The sequence below is a fragment of the Bactrocera latifrons genome, unplaced genomic scaffold, assembly GCF_001853355.1.
Source record: "Bactrocera latifrons isolate USDA-ARS-PBARC rearing strain unplaced genomic scaffold, ASM185335v1 scaffold_47, whole genome shotgun sequence".
In the NCBI taxonomy this organism is placed as follows: domain Eukaryota; kingdom Metazoa; phylum Arthropoda; class Insecta; order Diptera; family Tephritidae; genus Bactrocera; species Bactrocera latifrons.
The window spans coordinates 1,237,871-1,258,791 of NW_017537123.1; the positions used below are offsets into that span (position 1 = coordinate 1,237,871).

Genomic DNA, 20,921 nt, shown 5'->3' on the forward strand with positions numbered 1-20,921 from the left:
TCAATCTCTACATCGTCATTGTTTTAGTTGACACCTAAAGTGAAGTATTCTTGGTTATCGGAAGACTATTTGCGGTGTTCGAAAACTTTAACAATATACATATCTATGTGCATTTTACAGTATAATAGACATACATATGTATACCGTATACAGATTATCACTATTCGAATGAATTGTTTACCTGTTTTTACATTTTGCGGGGAACTATTCTTCCTCACAAAAACAATATATACTTAAACATCTGAAACAACTATCCTAACCGGGAACATAGTATTCAGCACGTACCTAATCTGTTATAGTGAAGGGAGTATATGCATAGTACGTAGGTATCTGCCTAGGAAAAGTAGTGGGTGGATTTGTAAACCCATTTAATAGTTCGTAGTGGTCATTCCTAAAATATGATCTTAACATTTAACAAATATGGTCTTTGAAATTAGGCTAATAATAAATCTAACAGAAATCAAAACCACGCCATGAATGTTTTTAAATAAAACATTTATAATCATAATATAATATATATATACATACACAAATATCAGTTATAATCCTGTGATCAAAGTGTTAGCAAGTAGGTATAAGTATAAATATTATTACATAAATCTCAGTATATTAATTATGAAAACATCTTTCTAGATATATGTGTATTGTATATTATATATATATATACATATACATATATGTATATTCATATATACATATAATATATATTCATATATGTACATATCTAAGTAGACATACATACATATAAACCTTCAGACAAAAGCCGGAAATCGTAAGAATGAAGCAAGCTTGAACCTGTCATGCTTCCAATCATTACTATTGCAGCACTTGTGTTTTATTGTTTTCGAAACACTCTTTGCCAACTATCCACAAGGCTCGTACATACATATGCACATATAATTGACTACAATGTGTTTTGCATAAAAAACAAGCGTATACATACATACATGTGTCCAACTACTGTTTACCATTAGCTGGTAATGTGGCGGATTGTTGTAAATAAAACTGGCAGGAGCAATAAATTAATTTTAATTTCTTTATTACACATGTTTTTTGTTAAAGAGTACTCGCGCTGAGGTAAAAACATGTTCTAATACTAAAATCTTAATGGAAACAATGGAGAACTAGTTTTGATCTGATTCTGACTAATACAAACAGAAGGGAAAGTTATGACACAGAAAATTCGGCAGATTTCACATCTAACCTGTAGACTGAAAATTCATTTCGTAAAACAGAGAAGAGCGCATTTTTGATTGGTATCATGGTCCAAGAGGTTTGAGAGTCAGAGTTGCTGAAAACCTTAAATCATATTATATTTTAATCTAAATTTTTGTAATTCAGCAAACAGCTAGTTTGGAGAGCACGTGACACATGGATTTTCTAAACTGACGAATGTAAAGAGGGCTTTCAAAGCCTTAGTTTGGAAAACCCACCTATGTTCGTCACAACTTAAGCGGAAAAGACATAGTTTCGGAATATGCCACAACCTCTAAGACATTTTCGTGTGCTTATTTGAAAAATGTATGTCACAATTCACACCAGTTTTGTATAAGACTAGTGGATTACATTATCGTTGCCGATATGCTTGTGGCGGATACTGAAACAGAATTCGAAACAGTGTGTTCAAAATTTTAATAGTAAAAGGAGTTTGAATAAGAGCGCTTCTTGAAATTCTTTATTCTTGCGAAATTACATTCGATGCCATTACGTATCAAGCTCGATTTCTTTTGCATGCACCACGAGCACGAAACTGTTACAAATTCAAGTTTGATATTCGTTCGAAGTTCATCAATCGCCTCTGGCTTGTTAACATAGGTCATCGACTTGACGTAGCCCCACAGGAAATAATCTAACGGCGTCAAAACTCACGACAGAGGCTGGGCCATTTCGTGAGATAACACGTTCGTCAAAATTGGTTTTCAATAAATCAATTGTGACATTCGTTGTGTGGCTTGTGGCGCCACCCTTTTGAAACCACATCTTGTCCAAGTCCATATCATCCAATTCGGGCCAAAAATATTTGGTTATCACTAAGCGGTAGCAATTCCCATTCAAAGTAACGTGCCGGACTTGATCATCACGGAAGAAGTATGGGCCAATGACGCCGCCGTAATTTATTCGAGATGCAATGGTAACTCACGGAGTACGTACGAACGTACTTTCACACGAATAAAGAATTTCATTGATATCCCAAACCGTTTTTATTTTATTTAAAAAAACTTTTGTAACATTCTAATTGAAAACGTAAATCGTAAAGTCGAGGCCACTGACTCCGAATTTCGGTAATACATTTTAATAATTTCGACTCGTTGGATTGATGAAATGGCTTTCCATGATGAAATGGCAAACCTTACTGAAGAGAAAAATATGGCGTCGTTTGCTGTCGGTCTACTTTTGTACCCTATATAAGACTGTTTTATACTGTATGCACCCAGCTACTTCAAATAAAGATATACAATACCTACATTATTGTTTATAGAATATCGACCACTGACTCATAAATATTTATTAATCTATATTAACGGGGGGTGCCCATTTGCTGGGTGAATAACCTCAAAACACACTTCGCAGAAAACACTTTCGTAGAAATACCACTTAAGATAAATATTTACAAATGTTTATTTCGAAACGAAATCTACAAAAGCATACATATGTGGATAGGTGTTTGTATCCATATATAATATGTAAACAAAATGCACTTCTAATTGCGGCGCTGGATTATTGCATGTTTTCAAGGCTTACGACTTGAGAGGCCTTCTAAGTGAAATCATCAAAAGTCATACAAAATAAATGTACATATGAACGTAACTGTTATCCGTATTATTATGATATACATATGCAAATATGCAAGTAGCAAGGCAGCCTTCACCCTTCAAGCTTGATTGGATTAACAAATAAATGCATATTGTTTAGAATACACAGTATATATTCTACTATACATATTTACTTATATAGTTTTTTTTTGCTAAATAAAGAGGGGCGCTCCCCTTTTTTCTTAATTGTGCAATTGATGCACAGCTAGCAGTGCCACTGCCCACCATTGGGAGGGAGCGAGCGCTTTGCGGGGGAGAAATTTGCGGCGCGTGTGATGTAAATACTTTGTAATATAGGAATTGATTGACAATATACATACATATGTATATGTACAATAAGTATATATGTATTTTAGTGGGCCTCTTCGTATATAAAAATGAGAAGAACAAGCAGTGGCAGAATAACCTACGAACGGAGCAACTGGCGGCTGCGGCTCACAGTCGCTCTACGGCAGGTGCTAAGTATTGACACTCACCATATACATATGTACGAATGAGTGCACTCACAAAGAAATTAATTAAAACAAAATTAATATATAAAAGGCATGACGTCAATTATTACATATACTTACAAATGAACGTATAATTAAGTGCTTAAAGTAAAACCAGCGGACTATACTGCCTATAATAGAAAAAAAAGGGCAAATAAATTTTTCAATAAACTGATAGTTACTGTTAATATTATTTATCGACTCACCTCTATATTTTCCGCTTAATAGCTTAATATCAAATTATATGTCTCGAAGATATATTAATGATTATTTTCAGAGCTTTTACCCAGATGGCCTATTATAAAATATTTCATAGAAAAACTACAAATAACCGCTTATCATGCCCATACTGTCATGCCCATACTATGCCAATGAACATATATATTATACTTATGTTTATACTTCTGTTTTTGTTTTTCGCATTGGACTAAGATTTCTAATGCCTCAAGTTTGCATGGTCATTAGAAATAAAAGTAAATAACAATTACAAATCTGTAATGACAAATCGTCTAGACATTATAAACTAACACAGCAATTTGAGAATAACACTGTTTGTTGTTGTTAGCACATGTAAGGGGCAATTGTTGGAAATAAAAGTTATACATGCATATATAATACTAAAAATAGAAAATAATAGTGCATAGTCCTTATGGTATTATTGGCTTACCTATTTACTCACAAATAAATAAATATGTAATGCATACAAACATGTCCATATGTACATATGTATATACCATATTTTCGCATGAATGACACTCCATTTGATAGCTACCGTTTTCATATGTATTTACCTTGCCGTCTGCTTCTTTCACTTCTTGCAAACTTTGCAGCTAACGAGTTGTAAACAAAACAAATTCACTAAGAAAATATTTATACTTAAATCATTATATTAGATCAAGTTTTCAGTATGAAACGTTTTTATTTGAAAATAAGACTAACATTGGAATATATACGTTTTTAAATTGAAAAACTGAAGTATTTTCTGAGCTGTTAAAATTTTTTTTAAGCAATGGTCAATAACCTCACGGATTATATTCATTAAATTATGATATTATGCATTTTTATTTTTCAGTTAAGATTTCTGTTTTTATGCTCAGGTAAGTCCATCTGATTTATTTTCATTATTTATATTTGTACACATATGTGACCTGGTCTACGAAAAGGGAGCTAACGTGCGAAAACTAGTTTATGACTTTTTGGATTCTAGCACGTGAAAAAGCATCTCATCTTCCATCCGAATCAACTAAGATTTTTTGACACCTAAGCCCCCTTTCCGTAGACCAGATCAAATTAAATCAAAGGTCAAAATTAGAATTGCAAACCTACATATACATAAAGTACTATATCGCCTAACTCGGTGTCATTAATTATTAGCTTATTTATGAGTTTTTAATGTGTGTCAGCAGCATTACTCTCAAAGGCTTGTTGTCACACGATGGATTGGTTATCAGTAGACAATGAATAACATGGAATATTTTTTCAACTAGCACTCATATCTACATACTTATGTAAATATACATTAAAGTGCTTAGTTAATTTTAACACATACTTCTACAAATGAAACGAATCAACGTTTAACATATTTAGTTCATGGAGTATGATCTTGCTAAAACTTACAACTTTTGCCCTTGCAAGTCGTTAAAAATAGTTGTGAAATATGACATATTGCAGGTAAAGCGATTAAACTAAAACTGACAGAGGAGGCTCGACAAAAGTTTCTGTTACTCATAGCTTGAAAAATAATCTATTCACGGTTTCCTCAGACTATTTACAAATACATTTTTTATAACAATCAGTTACATATGTATATATGTAGCTGTAAAATGTTGCTTCAATCCCTGCTATGGGTATATTAATTTAAACTTTCAATTGGTTCAAGTTCAGTAAACGAATAAAGCAATTATATGATAACTAAATGAATACAACATTGGAGCGGTTGGACAAATGATGGACTGTGTCGCATGTTTATTTATACCAGTTATTTATTATTAAAATATACATATGTATGTACATATATTTATTAAGCTACACACATAGATATAAGCGAATCTATTGATGTATATCAATAGCCGGTTAATCCTACATTGGGTATAAAATGGGCTAATTCCAGTATTAGATGACGTACTCTAATAAGTCTTATAAACTTATCTGATAAACTAGGCTCCTACAGAGCGTAGAGTTACCCTATATTCCTAAAATACAGTTATCAAAGAAATATACCAAAGCAGTATCAAAGAAAACCACGTAGTATAGGGAAATAGGTGGTCACATCATTAAGAAGCGGTACAAGGTATGTACATATGTCAAACCGACCGTCTTTCTATAATTAACAAGTGGTGATGTGCCGCCTTGAAATTGTATCGAATTAAATTGAGCAAGGCTAAGTTAAAAAATTAATTAGATATATCTTTCATTAATTTTCCATTCTTTCGTGTTCGTGTCTACGGAGAATATTCTTCCATTAACTGCAGCTAATTAGAGGGTCTCATCAAGATGACGGTTCACACATTTTAATTTTTATATTTGAATTACATGTTCACCCCCAAAACACAGAGAAAATCATGTATGTATGTATATTGACCTGAAATTTTGAAAATTTTTAAATACAGCAACTACCAATTTAATCTCGAAATGTCGCGAAAGACATCAAATGAATTCAATAATCCAGCAACTGAGCTATTCTATTTCACTTCCAAGACTTAAACCCTGTTCTTACTGACGCTTTATCATGGAATTTAGGCTGTTGAGTTATTTATCTCATTAATCTACTTAATTTAGTAAGATTTCGCAATATAAAAATGTTAATCTCGTCACTTTGATTTAGCGCTCTGTTTGTCAGTGGGAAAGTTTACCACAATATCACAACTGATTTTGACACTACAAAAATAAATCTAAACCAGCAATAAAAAAAGTAAAGAGAGAAATAAATTACACATACATAATTTACAAACACAGCTGTTATAAAAATCTCCAACGTCAGTGGGGTCAGTCTAGAAAGTAATTCAATCGTTTAAAATTTTTGGTTGAAACATGGTATTACGTTTATTGGGTAGGTTTTATTTTAATGAATGAACGGTTTCCTCTAATAAGAGCCTATACGTGAGTTTTTTGTTTAGCAAACACCGGTTTCGCTATCAATGTGATTGTTTGCGTTATCGTCTGCACGTTTTTTGTGATTGTGTTGACCAAGTTAAACAACTTTTCAGCATGATAGGCTTTCAGTCTATATTGTACAATTAATTTCAATATAAAATACAATAAAAATTAGGTGGGCCACGGTCCTACATCAGGCTACAGATAAGTAGCCAATGAGGAGGGAAAAACACAAAACCGGTGTGCAAACAGAACAGGTGGAGTGCTGTATAAATATGTATGTATAATACATACATTCATATGTACATATACACCCCAAATGAAGCCTAGAAGCATACATTCCCAAGGTGTACCATAAACCTGTACAATGGGACGCTGTCCAAACGGCACCTATTGGTATTCAAACATATGGCGCATAGCAGCTGCTTGCAAAATAAATACTATATAAGTATAGCAAAATAGGATACATGGTCACTTTTACTAAGCTGCCTCCAATAACAACTGTTGCAAATAGTTTAAATGATTAACTAATATGAAAATTTCCGCCTAATTTCTTTAGAAACAAGTTTATTAACTAAACGGTGAACACGCCCCAAGTTTGTGCTACCAATACCCCTGATCAAAAATGAACTCAGAAGGTATTTCCCACGATTAATTAATGAAATTAAAATTTAAACTATATTATGCACCTAACCGCGTGATAGAAGCAGACGTGACAATGTCATTGTTCAACCATCCTAGTTTTGAACTTTTTTAACTTAAGCTAACCTTATGTCTATAGTAAATTCTGTTCTTCCCAGTCAATCGCTAAAAGATCTTTTTCAAAATATGTAAAAAGATGCAATGTTTTAAAAAGTTCAATGGCCGATTTCGTTTTTTTGTGAAGCGATATAAAGGAGGCGGCATCTTTTTGAATAACAAACTCATTAACGTCACTGTAAATCTCTTCAAAAGAAAAGCGACCATTTGCAATATCATTCTATTTTTACTTTTGGTATGAAATTAAAATCAGTGAAGGAAAATGGCACGCAATCTTTGGGTAAACTTTTTCGGTTATTTTTCAGTCAGTTTCAGCACACTTAAGGTATAAAAAATAATATTTGTATAGCATATATGTATACAGCATCGGCCAATACTAAAGCACTATTAAAACAATGAAATCACAATATATAGGTAGGTGTATTATAATAATCCAATTGACTATCAAGTGTGGTGATAAATACTCTTAGCTTCCCTAATTCTCTCTGGGATATTTCTATCAATTAATTTGTGTTTCATTTACTAGGCAAGTACATACATATACATATATACATATTGCATCAACGTGGATAAAAACATGTAAGGAGGCGCTTAGTTTGGGTGTAACCGCAATTTCTAATTAAAGGCGATAAAACTAAATCTTATATCAAAGAACAGAAGACAGATTCAACATTTCTTATTCGCCAAGACCGCCAATGGGTTGCAATCGTATTTCGTACTAACTTCTGTTATAGGTTCAGATAAACGCTACAAAGCCAAACGTGAAGTCGGAAAATATATATTCGGTAAACAGTTTTAGATAGGCAGTAAGGAGGCTAAATTTTTACTCCGGAGCCCCAACGTTGTGTTTAATGCTCAGCATTTTTAGCAGTTTTCAACATAACATAACATATAACTAACTATAATCGTTTCTAAAATACCTTATGTATATTAAACTGATGAGGGGTCTACTCCATGCCCACTTTTTATAAGTTTTTAAACTACGGATGCACCTTCCTAATACGATTACCTGCACCAAATTTATTTAATTCCTAATAATCTTGTTACATCGAACCATTACCGCTCATCTGCAATGCTAACGTTCTTATTGGGCCAAGGAGTACGAAGTTTAATTTATATACAGTCAGCGTCAAAAGAAAGTGTACAAGTTTTTTTATTACATCAATAATTGAATTTCATATATTTGTTAAATGGAACAATGGGACATGTTATATTTTTAAAAAATGGTATTTAATTCTTTTCTAAATTATGGGAAAACAAAAACAAAATTCTTACAACAACAAAAGTTATAAACAAAAAACTTAAAATTCTTCATTTTTTTGGCGTCAAAAGAAAGTGTACAGAGTGTTAATGTGTGACATAATCAATAATTAGTATTTGGTTTGTTTCCCATTTACTTTAATTACGGCTTGTAAACGACGCGGCATTGAGTTGATCAGATTTGCGATTACTTCCGGTGTGATTTTTAGCCATTCCTCTGTTAGAACGGATTTGAGCATCTCCTTACTGCTAATTGTTCGTTTTCTTATTTGTCTGTCTAGGTATTCCCAAAGATGCTCGATGGGGTTAAGATCCGGTGACTGTGGGGGGTGATCCAATTGCTTAGGCACGTGATAAAGCATCCATTCCTTCACAATCTTCGTCGTGTGTTCAGGATCATTGTCCTGTTGGAATATCCAACACGGATTCAAATGTAAATTACTCTTCAGGATGTTCAAGTAATTCATCTTATCCATAGTGCTTTCTATAAATATTAAATTGCCAATCCCGCTCGCTGCCATACACCCCCACACCATTACCGAGCCTCCCCCATGCTTCACTGTGGATATTATGTTTTGTTCGGCAAATGCTTGATTTTTTGTTCTCCAAATTTTTGTTGCTTTTTTCTTTCCAAAAACCTCAAATTTGCTCTCATCGCTAAAAAGAACGTTATTCCAAAAAGGGAATGTCCTTCCACTCATACTTTTTAGCAAAATTAAAAAGCTTTTTCTCGATGGCTTTTGTAGTTAAAGGCTTTTTCCGCGGTACTCTTCCATGGCGCATGTAACGCGCGGCGAATTGTACTGGCACTAACAGCTATCCCTGACGTTTCCAAAATATTTTTCGATAATTTTACCGCACTTTCAGAAGGATTTATCTTTACACTTCGTACAACAGACTTAACATCAGCACCACTTAATCGCTTTGGTCTACCAGATTTGGGACGATTTTCCAATTTTCCATAAATTTTTTGCTTGTCAATTATTTTTTTTACAGTATTATGACTTCTATTAATAGTAGAACCGATTTCTCTTAAATTTTTTMTTTCTTTATCGAGTTTCAACACAAGTTCGCCTATATAAATAGATGTTTGTTTACCAATTGCTCTTACAATTCTTATTTTTCTTAACGAACATAAAGAATGACTGATTTGTATTACTTTTCATTTAACCAGCGACGACATAACGGTTTTTCTATAATCCGCTATTCTTTGAATCTGGTCAACTCAATGCCGCGTCGTTTACATGCCGTAATTAAAGTAAATGGAAAACAAACAAAATACTAATTATTGATTATGTCACACATTAACACTCTGTATACTTTCTTTTGACGCTGACTGTACATACATATGTATCTTAATTTTTGAATCGTATATAGACGAACAGATAGAAATCCGGAATTCAACTCGTATCTTCATCCTGATCATTTCGATATATAATATGTAATATATAATACATGAACCTATAACTCAGTGAGTTTTAAGCGTTACAAACAAAACTATTATACTCTGTGCAACTTGTTGCTGGAGGATAAAAGTACCAGTTAATTATGAGTTGCAATTTACTGTATCAAAATATTCTTAATTAGCATTATTATTCTTAAATTAGCGGTCATACTGTGTAAGCTGATATTTACTATTGAGTCGTTCGCAACAAATTACAATAAAATTGGGCATAAATGTTGATTGTTGTTGGCATTCAATGGCAATGATATAAGAATTAAATATATTGAATACTTCTAAAGATAAATTTCTAACATTTTGAAAATTGGAATCATGTTCAGGCTAACCCAAAAACCGTTCCACCACTTCATTACTCATACGCCACGGCTTACAGCTAGTGCATACTTATATACATAAGGTACTATGAATGTAAGCGCCCATATGTATAACCAAGTAAACTTCATTGACTCACTTTTCGATTTTAATGTGAGGCAAAACGAGACTCGACACATAGACTATCAAGTTAGAAGCCAAATTACACTGGTGTACTAAATATTCGATAATAAAAAATTTTAAATTTGTATTCTAAAAATATGGTTTGGCTTATCAGCTCATGATAACAGACAGCAAAGAACTAGAAAAAACTTTAGAAATGTTACCAAAATTATAATACCCTTCACAATTACAAAATATTTCTTAAAAGAACTTGATTTGATCGTTCAATTTGTGTGGCAGCCATATCCATTGCATTATAGAACCGATATCAGCGGTTCTGAGAAATGAGCAGCTACTTGTGGATAAAAATACGTGTGAAATTTTTCAGATCGACATCTCCAATACAGAGGGACTAGTTCGCGTATATTACAGACCGATAGACGGGCTTGGCTAAATCTATTGAGCTCTTCACGCTGATCATTCTTATGTATTCTTTATGGGATCTTCGATGTTTCCTTCGGGTGTTACAAACTTCATGACAAACTCAATATACCCTATTCAAGGTATAAAAAGAGTGGGATTTTGGCTGCTTTGCTGCAAATACAACACATTCTCGTATGTCTGCTTATACAAATATACATATGTATATATAGTATATAGAAAATAAGTGTATATTTGATTTGTTTTCGCAAAGTTCGTAAATATCAAAAAAATTCAAATTTTATTCCTACTGGCGTTGGAAATACAACAGCGCATCACTACGGCTGTTTAGCGCTGAAAACGGGTGTTGACGCGCACCAAAATAAAATAGACTTACTTAAAGCAAATCTCCTAAAAATAACGAAAATAGAATGAGCATGATTTGTGGTTGATTATAAAAAATAAAATAAATGGCTTATATGTATATTATAAAATATACTATATTATTATGAAGGTACGTACATGTGCACGGACTTATGCCCTGCAGGAAACTTTAGTGGTAGGGAATGAAAAGTAATCTGTTTCAGAAAACTATTTTATTATTACTTATTTTATATCAATTGCAAAAATTGAGGTGAGCCGAATTTAATGATAATTGGAGTTAAGAATAGGCCTACGTCTCCAAAAAAACTACATATTCACGAAAATAATACATTGTAAGCATTGTGCCTAAGTATTAACGTACATATGTATGTACATACATACATATATCAGTTTTAATAACTGAACATTTGTTCTTTAACTACCCGCACACAAATAATTCAACACTCGGTGTAGAAATAACTTATCATTATGATAATGTTTATTTAATTAATTTAGTTCACACATATTTACAAAATCTATACACATCATACGAAGTGTGAATGTTTTTCCCTGCTTGCTTTTATTATATAGAGTAAAATAATCGCAAACAGCATAATAACAAAATAACAAAAGAAACAACGCGAAACAACACGAAACAACTCAACCAAAAAGCAAAAAGTTGTCAATTTAGGGTAAGTAAGTAGGTAGTTAACTGATAAGAGCCATTATTTGTTGTCTGTCGTGAGATTATTAAATCGTCGCGCTCACCTCGAGATAAAGCACACAAATAGCTATAATAGAATATGACATTATCTAATGCTATTTGACTGCTGGCAATCCTAACACAACACAAACCATATTTGATATTTTAGAAGTATGTATGCTTGTGTATGCGCTGAGCTCGGGTTGCATATTTGTACACAAACATATACATATATATATGTATGCCTAAATAGATAATAATAAGTGTAAGCGCGGGAACACGGCAAATCGTTGAAGTTAGTCAGTCTTTGAACCGTAATTGAGGATTTGTTTGACCTCCCAACAACAACAATGACGCTAACATTTATTTGATTGCGCCAGTAAATTTTATTTATTCCAAATATTTGTCCGATTCGCTACATTCTAAGTTTTGTCGAAACAGTTTGACAAACAGTGAAGATCATGACATAAAAATTGAGCATTTTTTACTTAATGATGGTAAGAGACTATTTGGCCTTTGCTTGCATTATGCCAATATTTATACAAATACATATATTTATAATTCACAACAGTCTGCATTTGTCGGCATCAAATTAATACCGCGATTTCATAAATTAATTGACCAATCTCCCACACATTTATAGATAGTATTTTGTGAGCCATAATTTTTAAAAGCATGTGAAAGGAAATAGTAAATACTTAAATTATAAAATATCAATATTGGATACGCCACAGCAATAAATTCATTTTTTGAAGAATATTGTTCTAAAATCTGAACAACCGTGTCAATTTTGATGACTGAAGTATAGTTATACTCTCGCAACAAAGTTGCTAAAGAAAGTATTATAGTTTTGTTCACATAACGGTTGCTTGGAAGTCCTAAAACTAAAAGAGTCAGATATAGGGTTATATATACCAAAGTGATCATTGTGACGAGTAGAGTTGAAATCCGGATGTCTGTCTGTCCGTCCGTCCGTCTGTACGTCCGCCCGTGCAAGCTGTAACTTGAGTAAAAATTTAGATATGATGATGAAACATGGTATACGTATTTCCTGGTTCCATAAGAAAGTTACGTTCGAAGATGGGCAAAATCGTCCCGCTGCTACGCCCACAAAATGGCGAAAACCGAAAACTTATAAAGTGTCATAACTAAGCCATAAATAAAGATATTAAAGTGAAATTTGGCACAAAGGATGACATTAGGGAGTGGCATATTTGGAAGTAATTTTGTTTGGAAAAGTGGGCGTGGCTCCGCCCCCTACTAAGTTTTTGGTACATATCTCGAAAACTACTATAGCTATGTAAACCAAACTCTACACAGCCGTTTCCTTCAGGCATTTCCATATACAGGTCTAAAACGGAAGAAATCGGATAATAACCACGCCCACCTCCCATACAAAGGTTATGTTGAAAATCACTAAAACTGCGTTAACCGACTAACAAAAAACGTCAGAAACAATAAATTTTACGGAAGACAAATCAGAAAGAAGCTGCACCCAGGCTTTCTTTAAAAATTGAAAATGGGCGTGGCGTCGCCCACTTATGGACCAAAAACTCAGGAACTACTTGACCGATTTCAATGAAATGCGGTACATAATAGTTTCTTAACACCCTGATGACATGTAAGAAATATGGGTGAAATCGGTTCACAACCACGCCTTCTCCAATATAACGCTATTTTGAATTCCATCTGATGCCTTCTCTGTATAATAGATACATTAGGAACCAATGATAATAGCGGAATAAAACTTTACACATATACGGTATTTGATGCGAGAGTATAAAATGTTCGGTGACACCCGAACTTAGCCCTTCCTTACTTGTTTTATTATCTCGTTGTCATTGCAGACTGCCACATTGTTCAGATGCTCGGTTTTTGTGAACAACAAAAACAATTCGGATTTAAAAAAAGGCGTGCCTGACCTTAGGCAAGTCGTATTTTCTTGATCGAATTGCAATAACAACAGCAACATCAACTGCAATTATACAATTATACAATAAAATGTACAACAATACCAATAACATATGGTAACATAAACCACCAACCGCTAAAAACCTTCTGTGGCTAAAGTGACTCGTAAATTAAATTGTAAAACCTATAAACAATGAAAACAACTAAATTGCATTCATAGATATTCACACACATAACATGCCTAGATTTAAAAGCGAGAATGTCCAAATCTGACTTTTTATAAAAGAAGAAAACATACTACCATTCCGTTATTTTCGAAATTCATGGTGTCTACAGAATATCGCAACAATGCATTTTTTCATTGATTTGCGTCGCAACAAAGGTTGGTTTTTGCTTTGTAGTAAAATTTATATTTGCTGAATAACGAAAATACTTTCTGCATTTTTCCGTAAAAAGTAACATTTAATTAAAGTAATGGATTTGAGGTTGAGTAAATAATGTTAGAATGCTCGTTTCCTTGGTCCCTTGATGTTTCATTGTCAACTCCTATCCAACGAACTACTAATTCGAACAACAAGAGCCTTGATATGTGAACACAGACTATGTATGATGTTGCATGAAATGGACCGAATTGTTTTCTCTTTCAAAAAACATTTTAAGGAATGAAAAGGTTTTTTACGATCTTGCATAAAAATTTCACAAAAAGTTAAATGGAAAGACGTCGAAAAGTATCAAATCAGGCTATATTATTTACATTATGATTAATATTTTGTGTTTAATAAGTGAATGCATTGACACTGTGTATTCAGCGTTGTTCCTTAACCTTACAAAGGTTTATATAAGTAATATTCCAAAGCTTGTCGTTTGTAGAATTATTTCGAGTATTTCGCACCCATAAGCTCTTATGTAATTACATTTCGTGCTCTTGATAAAGCAATTTCCAAATCGTGCTCCATTTGTCATAACAAATTTAGATAGAATAAAGTCTCAGTATCAGTAGAACTCAAACGTGGATATATGTACAATAGGTATACAAATTTATTTACTTGTTCATAATGATCCGTCTGGTGCACCAAGGTCGTATGTGTGATATGCATGTTTTTGCGACGTGGATTCGCGCTGCCCACTTCTAGAATGCATTCATACTTATGTATATGTACTTCAATGCACGACGGTCTTAATGCAAGGAATCTTTGAAAAAATGCATGTTACTGCAGCAATAAAAAATATTTATGGTATGCATAAGTACAATCATAGCAACAACGGCACATATTTCAGCCATGCAAATAACAATTGTGGTTAGCTGCCGGTAATTAACGGCGCGTCACTAAAAATACGCTTGACGTAGGTCATGTTTTCCGTTTTCAGTATTCGGACTCGGTCTTTCGTTTCTAATCAGAATATGGCGGCGGCAATAGTGGAGGCGGAAATTGGTTGCTGGGGCCTGCGCCTAAACTCGCGACTGGCGCCAGGCGGGCCGTAAAAGTGTTTTCTCGCCACATTATTTACATTAAAGTGGAAAAATGTTAATGCATTTTTGGTTTTACGAACTCGTTAACCATTCAAAATGAGCTAGATGAGTACTACCTTCACGCTGTGGCAGCAGTGCGCGAAACAATCCTATAAAATAGTAATAAATTTCATAAGCAAAAAAAAATTTGGTTTAAGTCAAATTGAATGTGTCTGCCACCTAAAGAAAACCAAAATGATTAATTTGGCAAACCTTTGAACGTACATTTTTTTGAGAGTTTTCATCATTTTAATAAGTCACAGCCACCCTGTCACCAATAAAGACCCGCGACATAAGGATGGTAAATATATATTGGAATTTCTATTCCAAAAAGAAAATAAGTCAAAGCTTTTTAATTATTTTATTAATTATTTTCATATGCATAATACACCTTATATTTATCATCAATTCGTAGTCAGTATTTTCTTATTCTTAACTGGCGTAAACACTGCTTACGCGATTATAGCCGAGTTATCCTTTTCATTGGGGACGCTTTTCACATGGCGACTATCAAACCCTGCGCACAAACCTGTGGAGGGATGGTTCGCCTTCTTACTTTAGCTCGCCTTCAAATGTTCTTTGGCTAACCAAAGGAAACTTGAGCTAAGACCTGTTTAAGAAAAAATAATAGTTTCTGGCCACTCCCAACTGAATGGAAATTAGAATACTTTCCCCACTGGGGTGATCTTCTACATATGACTTCGTCGTCCTCGTAGCCAGTGTACCCATTTGTAATCTTTGGAGGCTGGAAATTATGTCTGGTCATTGTCCCATATCTAAAAATATTTCTAAAGCGAACCTCAGCCAAGTCGAACAAATCAAGGTAACTTTTTGAACATTTATTTGTAAAGGGCAAAATATGTATTTCCGACTTGCGATGTATGCGATTTCATGATTTGCACGTAAAATCAACCAGATATCAACAAAACACTAAGTATAAACGAAACAAAAGAAAAACTTAATTGATTACAATTATTGGAGCCATTAAACTCGGACTCTGGACAGCAAATATAAGTCGAGATAAGATAAGGAACCCTACCGAGAGATCTCGATTCATACTTTGCTCGTCTAATTGTTGAGAGATGAAATAGAAACACATAAGCAAGTAAAAGTATACAATAAAGTGAAATACAAAGAAAATTATTGATCAGTAAATCGATGCAAGTCCAGTCTTTTGTGCGTAAACATTTTTAATAAAATACAAATGCGAACTGCTCATTAGCGCTACGTGCCTTTAAATCTATAGAATAGCTTAAATCACAAAACAGAGAAAAAATTGCTGATAAGATAGACTAAGTGCATTTATAAATATATATACTTATATTTGTATTTGCAAAAACAAGCAAGGCAGAGCTGTGTTCGGGTAAAACCGAATATTTTATACTCTCCCAATTTTCAAATTTTCAAAGATCAAAGCCAGAAGCATATTTTCAGGTATTAAGCATCAACTAAAGGATCGGAAATCATTATGTTAGGGTTATGAGGATTGATCCACGTTCTAAACCAATTTCATTTATATTTAGCATTAGACTACTTAATTTTGAAGAAATCTTGTACACTTAATTATTAAATCATTAAATCATGAAAATATCAGACATACGACCTTCAGAAACAATTGAATGTGAGGTGGAAAGTCGCAAATTACTATTCAGGGTATATTGAGAGGAAAGCCTGGACATGTTTCCACGAAATTTCATTGAGATAGCTCACACACTGACCGATATATTCGCCATAAAATCTGCTAGAGTAACGAAGATCTTTACATGTAGTATATGAAAGCTGTATAGTATATTCAATAATATACTTTGCTTTTTTACGCTGTTTATTTTAAGCATATTTATGACTTTATAAGTAATATTGAAAATCCAAGCCAAGCAAGGAAGGACTAAGTGCGGGTGTAACCGAGTATCGGTTATCATATTTCTTCAAAAATAATCCCCGTGAGAACGTAACCGACAATGGCGACCATTATCGGGCCAAAATAACCGACTATTTGATGCCTGAAATTAAAGCTCGTGATCTCGCGAAATTTGGCTTCAGCAAGGCGGCGTCAGTTCCCAAACCAGTGACTGTATTTGCACCAGTGAATGTATTTGTTGGGAGAACACTTCGATATTATATATAAAGTCTATTCGGGCCTTGGAGCCAAACATTTATTTAACATCAAGACGTATCATTCGTCAGTTACCGGTCGAAATGCTCAAACAAGTCATCGAAAAATGGACTCAACGGTTGAACCGGAAATGTAGACGCGGCCAATTTTTGCAAGGATAATCTTCAAAAAATAAATGCCAAAGAATGTTCTTTCGAATGATAATCAATATTCCCCATTAAATTTGAAGCTTCTGTGTTTTCCTTTAAAAAAGTATGGAACAAAAATATTAGATTACAATATACTCTGCAGCACCATGTTGTGAGAGCAAAAAAAAAAACGAAGTGTATATATACATACTTAAGTATGTAAGCATTAAATGATAACCCTAATGAGTATACGCGCTATAAAAGTGCATATACTGCATATAGGTCAATGAAAATTAGTTTTTTAATGAACAACAGACAATAGTTATAGTACTTTTAAACCTTTAAAAGGAAAATTAGAGATTTGCTGAATTACTTGTTATATAACTAAGAACTATTGTGAGACCATTGAAGTCGGCACTTTCAAGAATAGATGCCGATCAATTCAATATTACTCACAAAATAATTTAGAAGCAAACCAACCGATTACCAATAGCTTTTCTTTACACATAAAATTAACTAATGCTAAGCTATATCTAAGCCAACAAATAAATCATTAACAAGTAAGGAAGGGCTAAGTTCGGGTGTCACCGAACATTTTATACTCTCGCATGATAAAGTGATAATCGAGATTTCAGGCGTGSTTGTGAACCGATTTCATCCATATTTGGTACATGTCCTCAGGGTGTTAAGAAAATACTATATACCGAATTTGAAATCGGTCAAGTACTTCCTGAGTTATGGTTTTTGGTTCATAAGTGGGCGACGCTACGCCCATTTTCTATTTTTAAAAAAAGCCTAGATGCAGCTTCGTTCTGATATTTCTTCCGTAAAATTTAGTGTTTCTGACGTTTTTTGTTAGTTGGTTAACGCACTTTTAGTGATTTTCAACATAACCTTTGTATGGGAGGTGGGCGTGGTTTTTATCTGATTTCTTCCATTTTTGAACTGTACATGGAAATGCCTAAAGGAAACGACTATATACAGTTTGGTTGACATAGCTATAGTAGTTTTCGAGATAAGTATAAAAAAGTTAGTAGGGGGCGGGGCCACGTCCACTTTTCCAAAAAAAGTACGTCCAAATATGAGTTTCTAATGCGATCCTTTGTGAGAAATTTCATTTTAATATCTTTATTTATGGCTTAGTTATGACACTTTATAGGTTTTCGGTTTCCGCCATTTTGTGGGCATGGCAGTGGGCCGATTTTGCCCATCTTCGAACTTAACCTTCTTATGGAGCCAAGAAATACGTGTATCAAGTTTCATCATGATATCTCAATTTTTACTCAAGTTACAGCTGGCACGGACGGACGGACAGACAGACATCCGGATTTCAACTCTACTCACCACCCTGATCACTTTAGTATATATAACCCTGTATCTAACTTTCTTTAGTTTTAGGACTTACAAACAACCGTTATGTGAACAAAACTACAATACTCTCTTTAGCAACTTTGTTGCGAGAGTATAAAAATATTGATTCTAAATAGAATACATGAGTTTACTTACATCTTGGCCAATTTGTCCCATATCTGCACAGAACTCAAACATTGAGAAAATGAGAAGGGGAAACCGAAATCGTTCAGTTTTCAAAACAAAGGCTATAATGTCGACACGTGCGATTGTATTGGAATCAGCCGTCAATGTACACATTCAACATACACAGCAACTTGCTACAACTGGCGGCGAATCAGGTTCAGGTGGAGCAACTCTTAAACTGATGATCTGAACAGCTGCACGCCGTAACGAAGGCCAGATCTAACGAGCCTTCTCGCTGCTGAGGGAACGGTACGCACGCTGCCGTACCGTGTTGTCACGAAAGAGTGGATTTGGAGAACTCTTTTTGTTTGTTTATTATTTCTGTGTTCACACACAATTAGATTTCTCCGTTTGTTCAACTTTAGGTTATTCGGTAACCTTACTTAGTTCAGCTGTCGTTTCTGTAGACATGCAATACTGGTGCAATCTGGGGCCGTAGCTTCGCTATTAGAGTCAAATAGGGCGCGACTTTTATGCTTTTGTATAAATTATTTAGTTATTGTTTTCATTGACGAGTTATTAATGGACTTCTATTTTTAACTTCGTTGCAATTTACGAACTGCTCTGCTCAATCACAGCTATTCGTCCACTTTTATGGTAGTTACGAATGCTTTTCGATTGCAATCAACCGTTACAACAGCTTTTTTACCTCACACGATTGGGCTCGCTACGGTAAACTAATATAAACGGTGTTTCGCTACAATGTATGTACCTCTCGTGCTAGCTGTTTAATGATACGCTCTTTTTCGCACAATATTTTTTTGTTTTATTTATACTAATTTCCACACCTTCGCCTTGTATGAATTCTTTTCATTGGCACTCTTTCACCGTCTTTCTTTTGATCTTCCCCTCCTCCTCGTCTAAGTTAGTTGAGAATTCGGTAACAATCGAAACCATGCGTCGCTGCTTTTCAAACTGGTTTGTGTTGAAACACCTTGCTCCGCTGCACCGTTGCACCGTAGCACCGATTTCTCTTTGCTTTGCTCTGCTGCAGCTGTCAACTGCAATCCAGCTACTGCCGGTTGCTTTGTTTAACTCTGCACGAAATGTTTACTCTTTCAACTCAGCTGTTTTGCTGGTGTTTCTGGTTTAGTTAGTGTTGTTGGCACCGTTTACTGTCATACAATGTTGCTATCGCTGCTGCTGTTGCGTTTGTGGAACTTGTTAAGTTTTTCCGTCTTTTGTCTATTATAATCCCACCGCGGCGGTTGCTGTCCGGGTTGTGATTGAGACGCTTGAAGGTGAAGATCGCACGTCGTATGTTGATGAAGCTCAACTCTTCGATGCGTTGTTGTAATTGCTGTAGTTGTTCTTTGTAGTGTGGTAGTGTCTTAACTGTAATGGTTATGTTTTTGTTTTTGCTACTCATTTGTATATGCAACAACGTGATGGATACAAGCGCGGCGTTTGCGGCGGCAAATCGTCAAATTGTACAAAAAATATGGAATATAATATATTTGATCAGGTGTTGATTTTTAACGGTTATTCACGCGATATATTCTGCAATGAAAGGGGAATTATGTTAAAATGTTCTATTAATTATACTATTACTATTATAAATACTATTTTTAATGGTTAAAAGAGCTTGATTACATATAATAATAATGTCTTATCAAAGCAAAATATATATTTCAAACTTGAAATCATTTTGCCAATTTTTGGCTTTGTATCATACACATATATCTTTCCCATACCATTATCTCTTATATAAATTGTAAATATAAGACATAGGTACAATAATGTAAATTCATACATACATATATATTTGATCCTGTCAGCTCGGTTTCGGTCTCGGATTTTTAAAACGCTATTGAAAAAATTTATTATTAAACCAGACAAATTAAAAAAAAAACAAGTAAGGAAGGGCTAAGTTCGGGTGTCACCGAACATTTTATACTCTCGCATGATAAAGTGATAATCGAGATTTCAGGCGTGCTTGTGAACC

The 20,921-nt window shown here is 34.1% G+C and overlaps 1 protein-coding gene across 4 annotated transcripts in view; it reads right to left on the reverse strand.

Moving 5' to 3' along the window:
- The window catches only part of LOC108973309 (sestrin homolog), a 61,005-nt gene that overhangs the window by 26,503 nt on the left and 13,581 nt on the right, over nucleotides 1-20,921 (reverse strand). For 3 of the 4 annotated variants that reach the window (XM_018940503.1, XM_018940504.1, XM_018940508.1), the window contains exon 3: nucleotides 18,947-20,476. The exons of the other annotated variant lie outside the window; for it this stretch is intronic. In XM_018940503.1, the coding sequence (XP_018796048.1) occupies nucleotides 18,947-19,090 (144 nt within the window). In that variant the 5' untranslated portion in view covers nucleotides 19,091-20,476. The remainder of the gene's footprint in view (nucleotides 1-18,946; nucleotides 20,477-20,921) is intronic. 4 annotated transcript variants of the gene reach the window in all.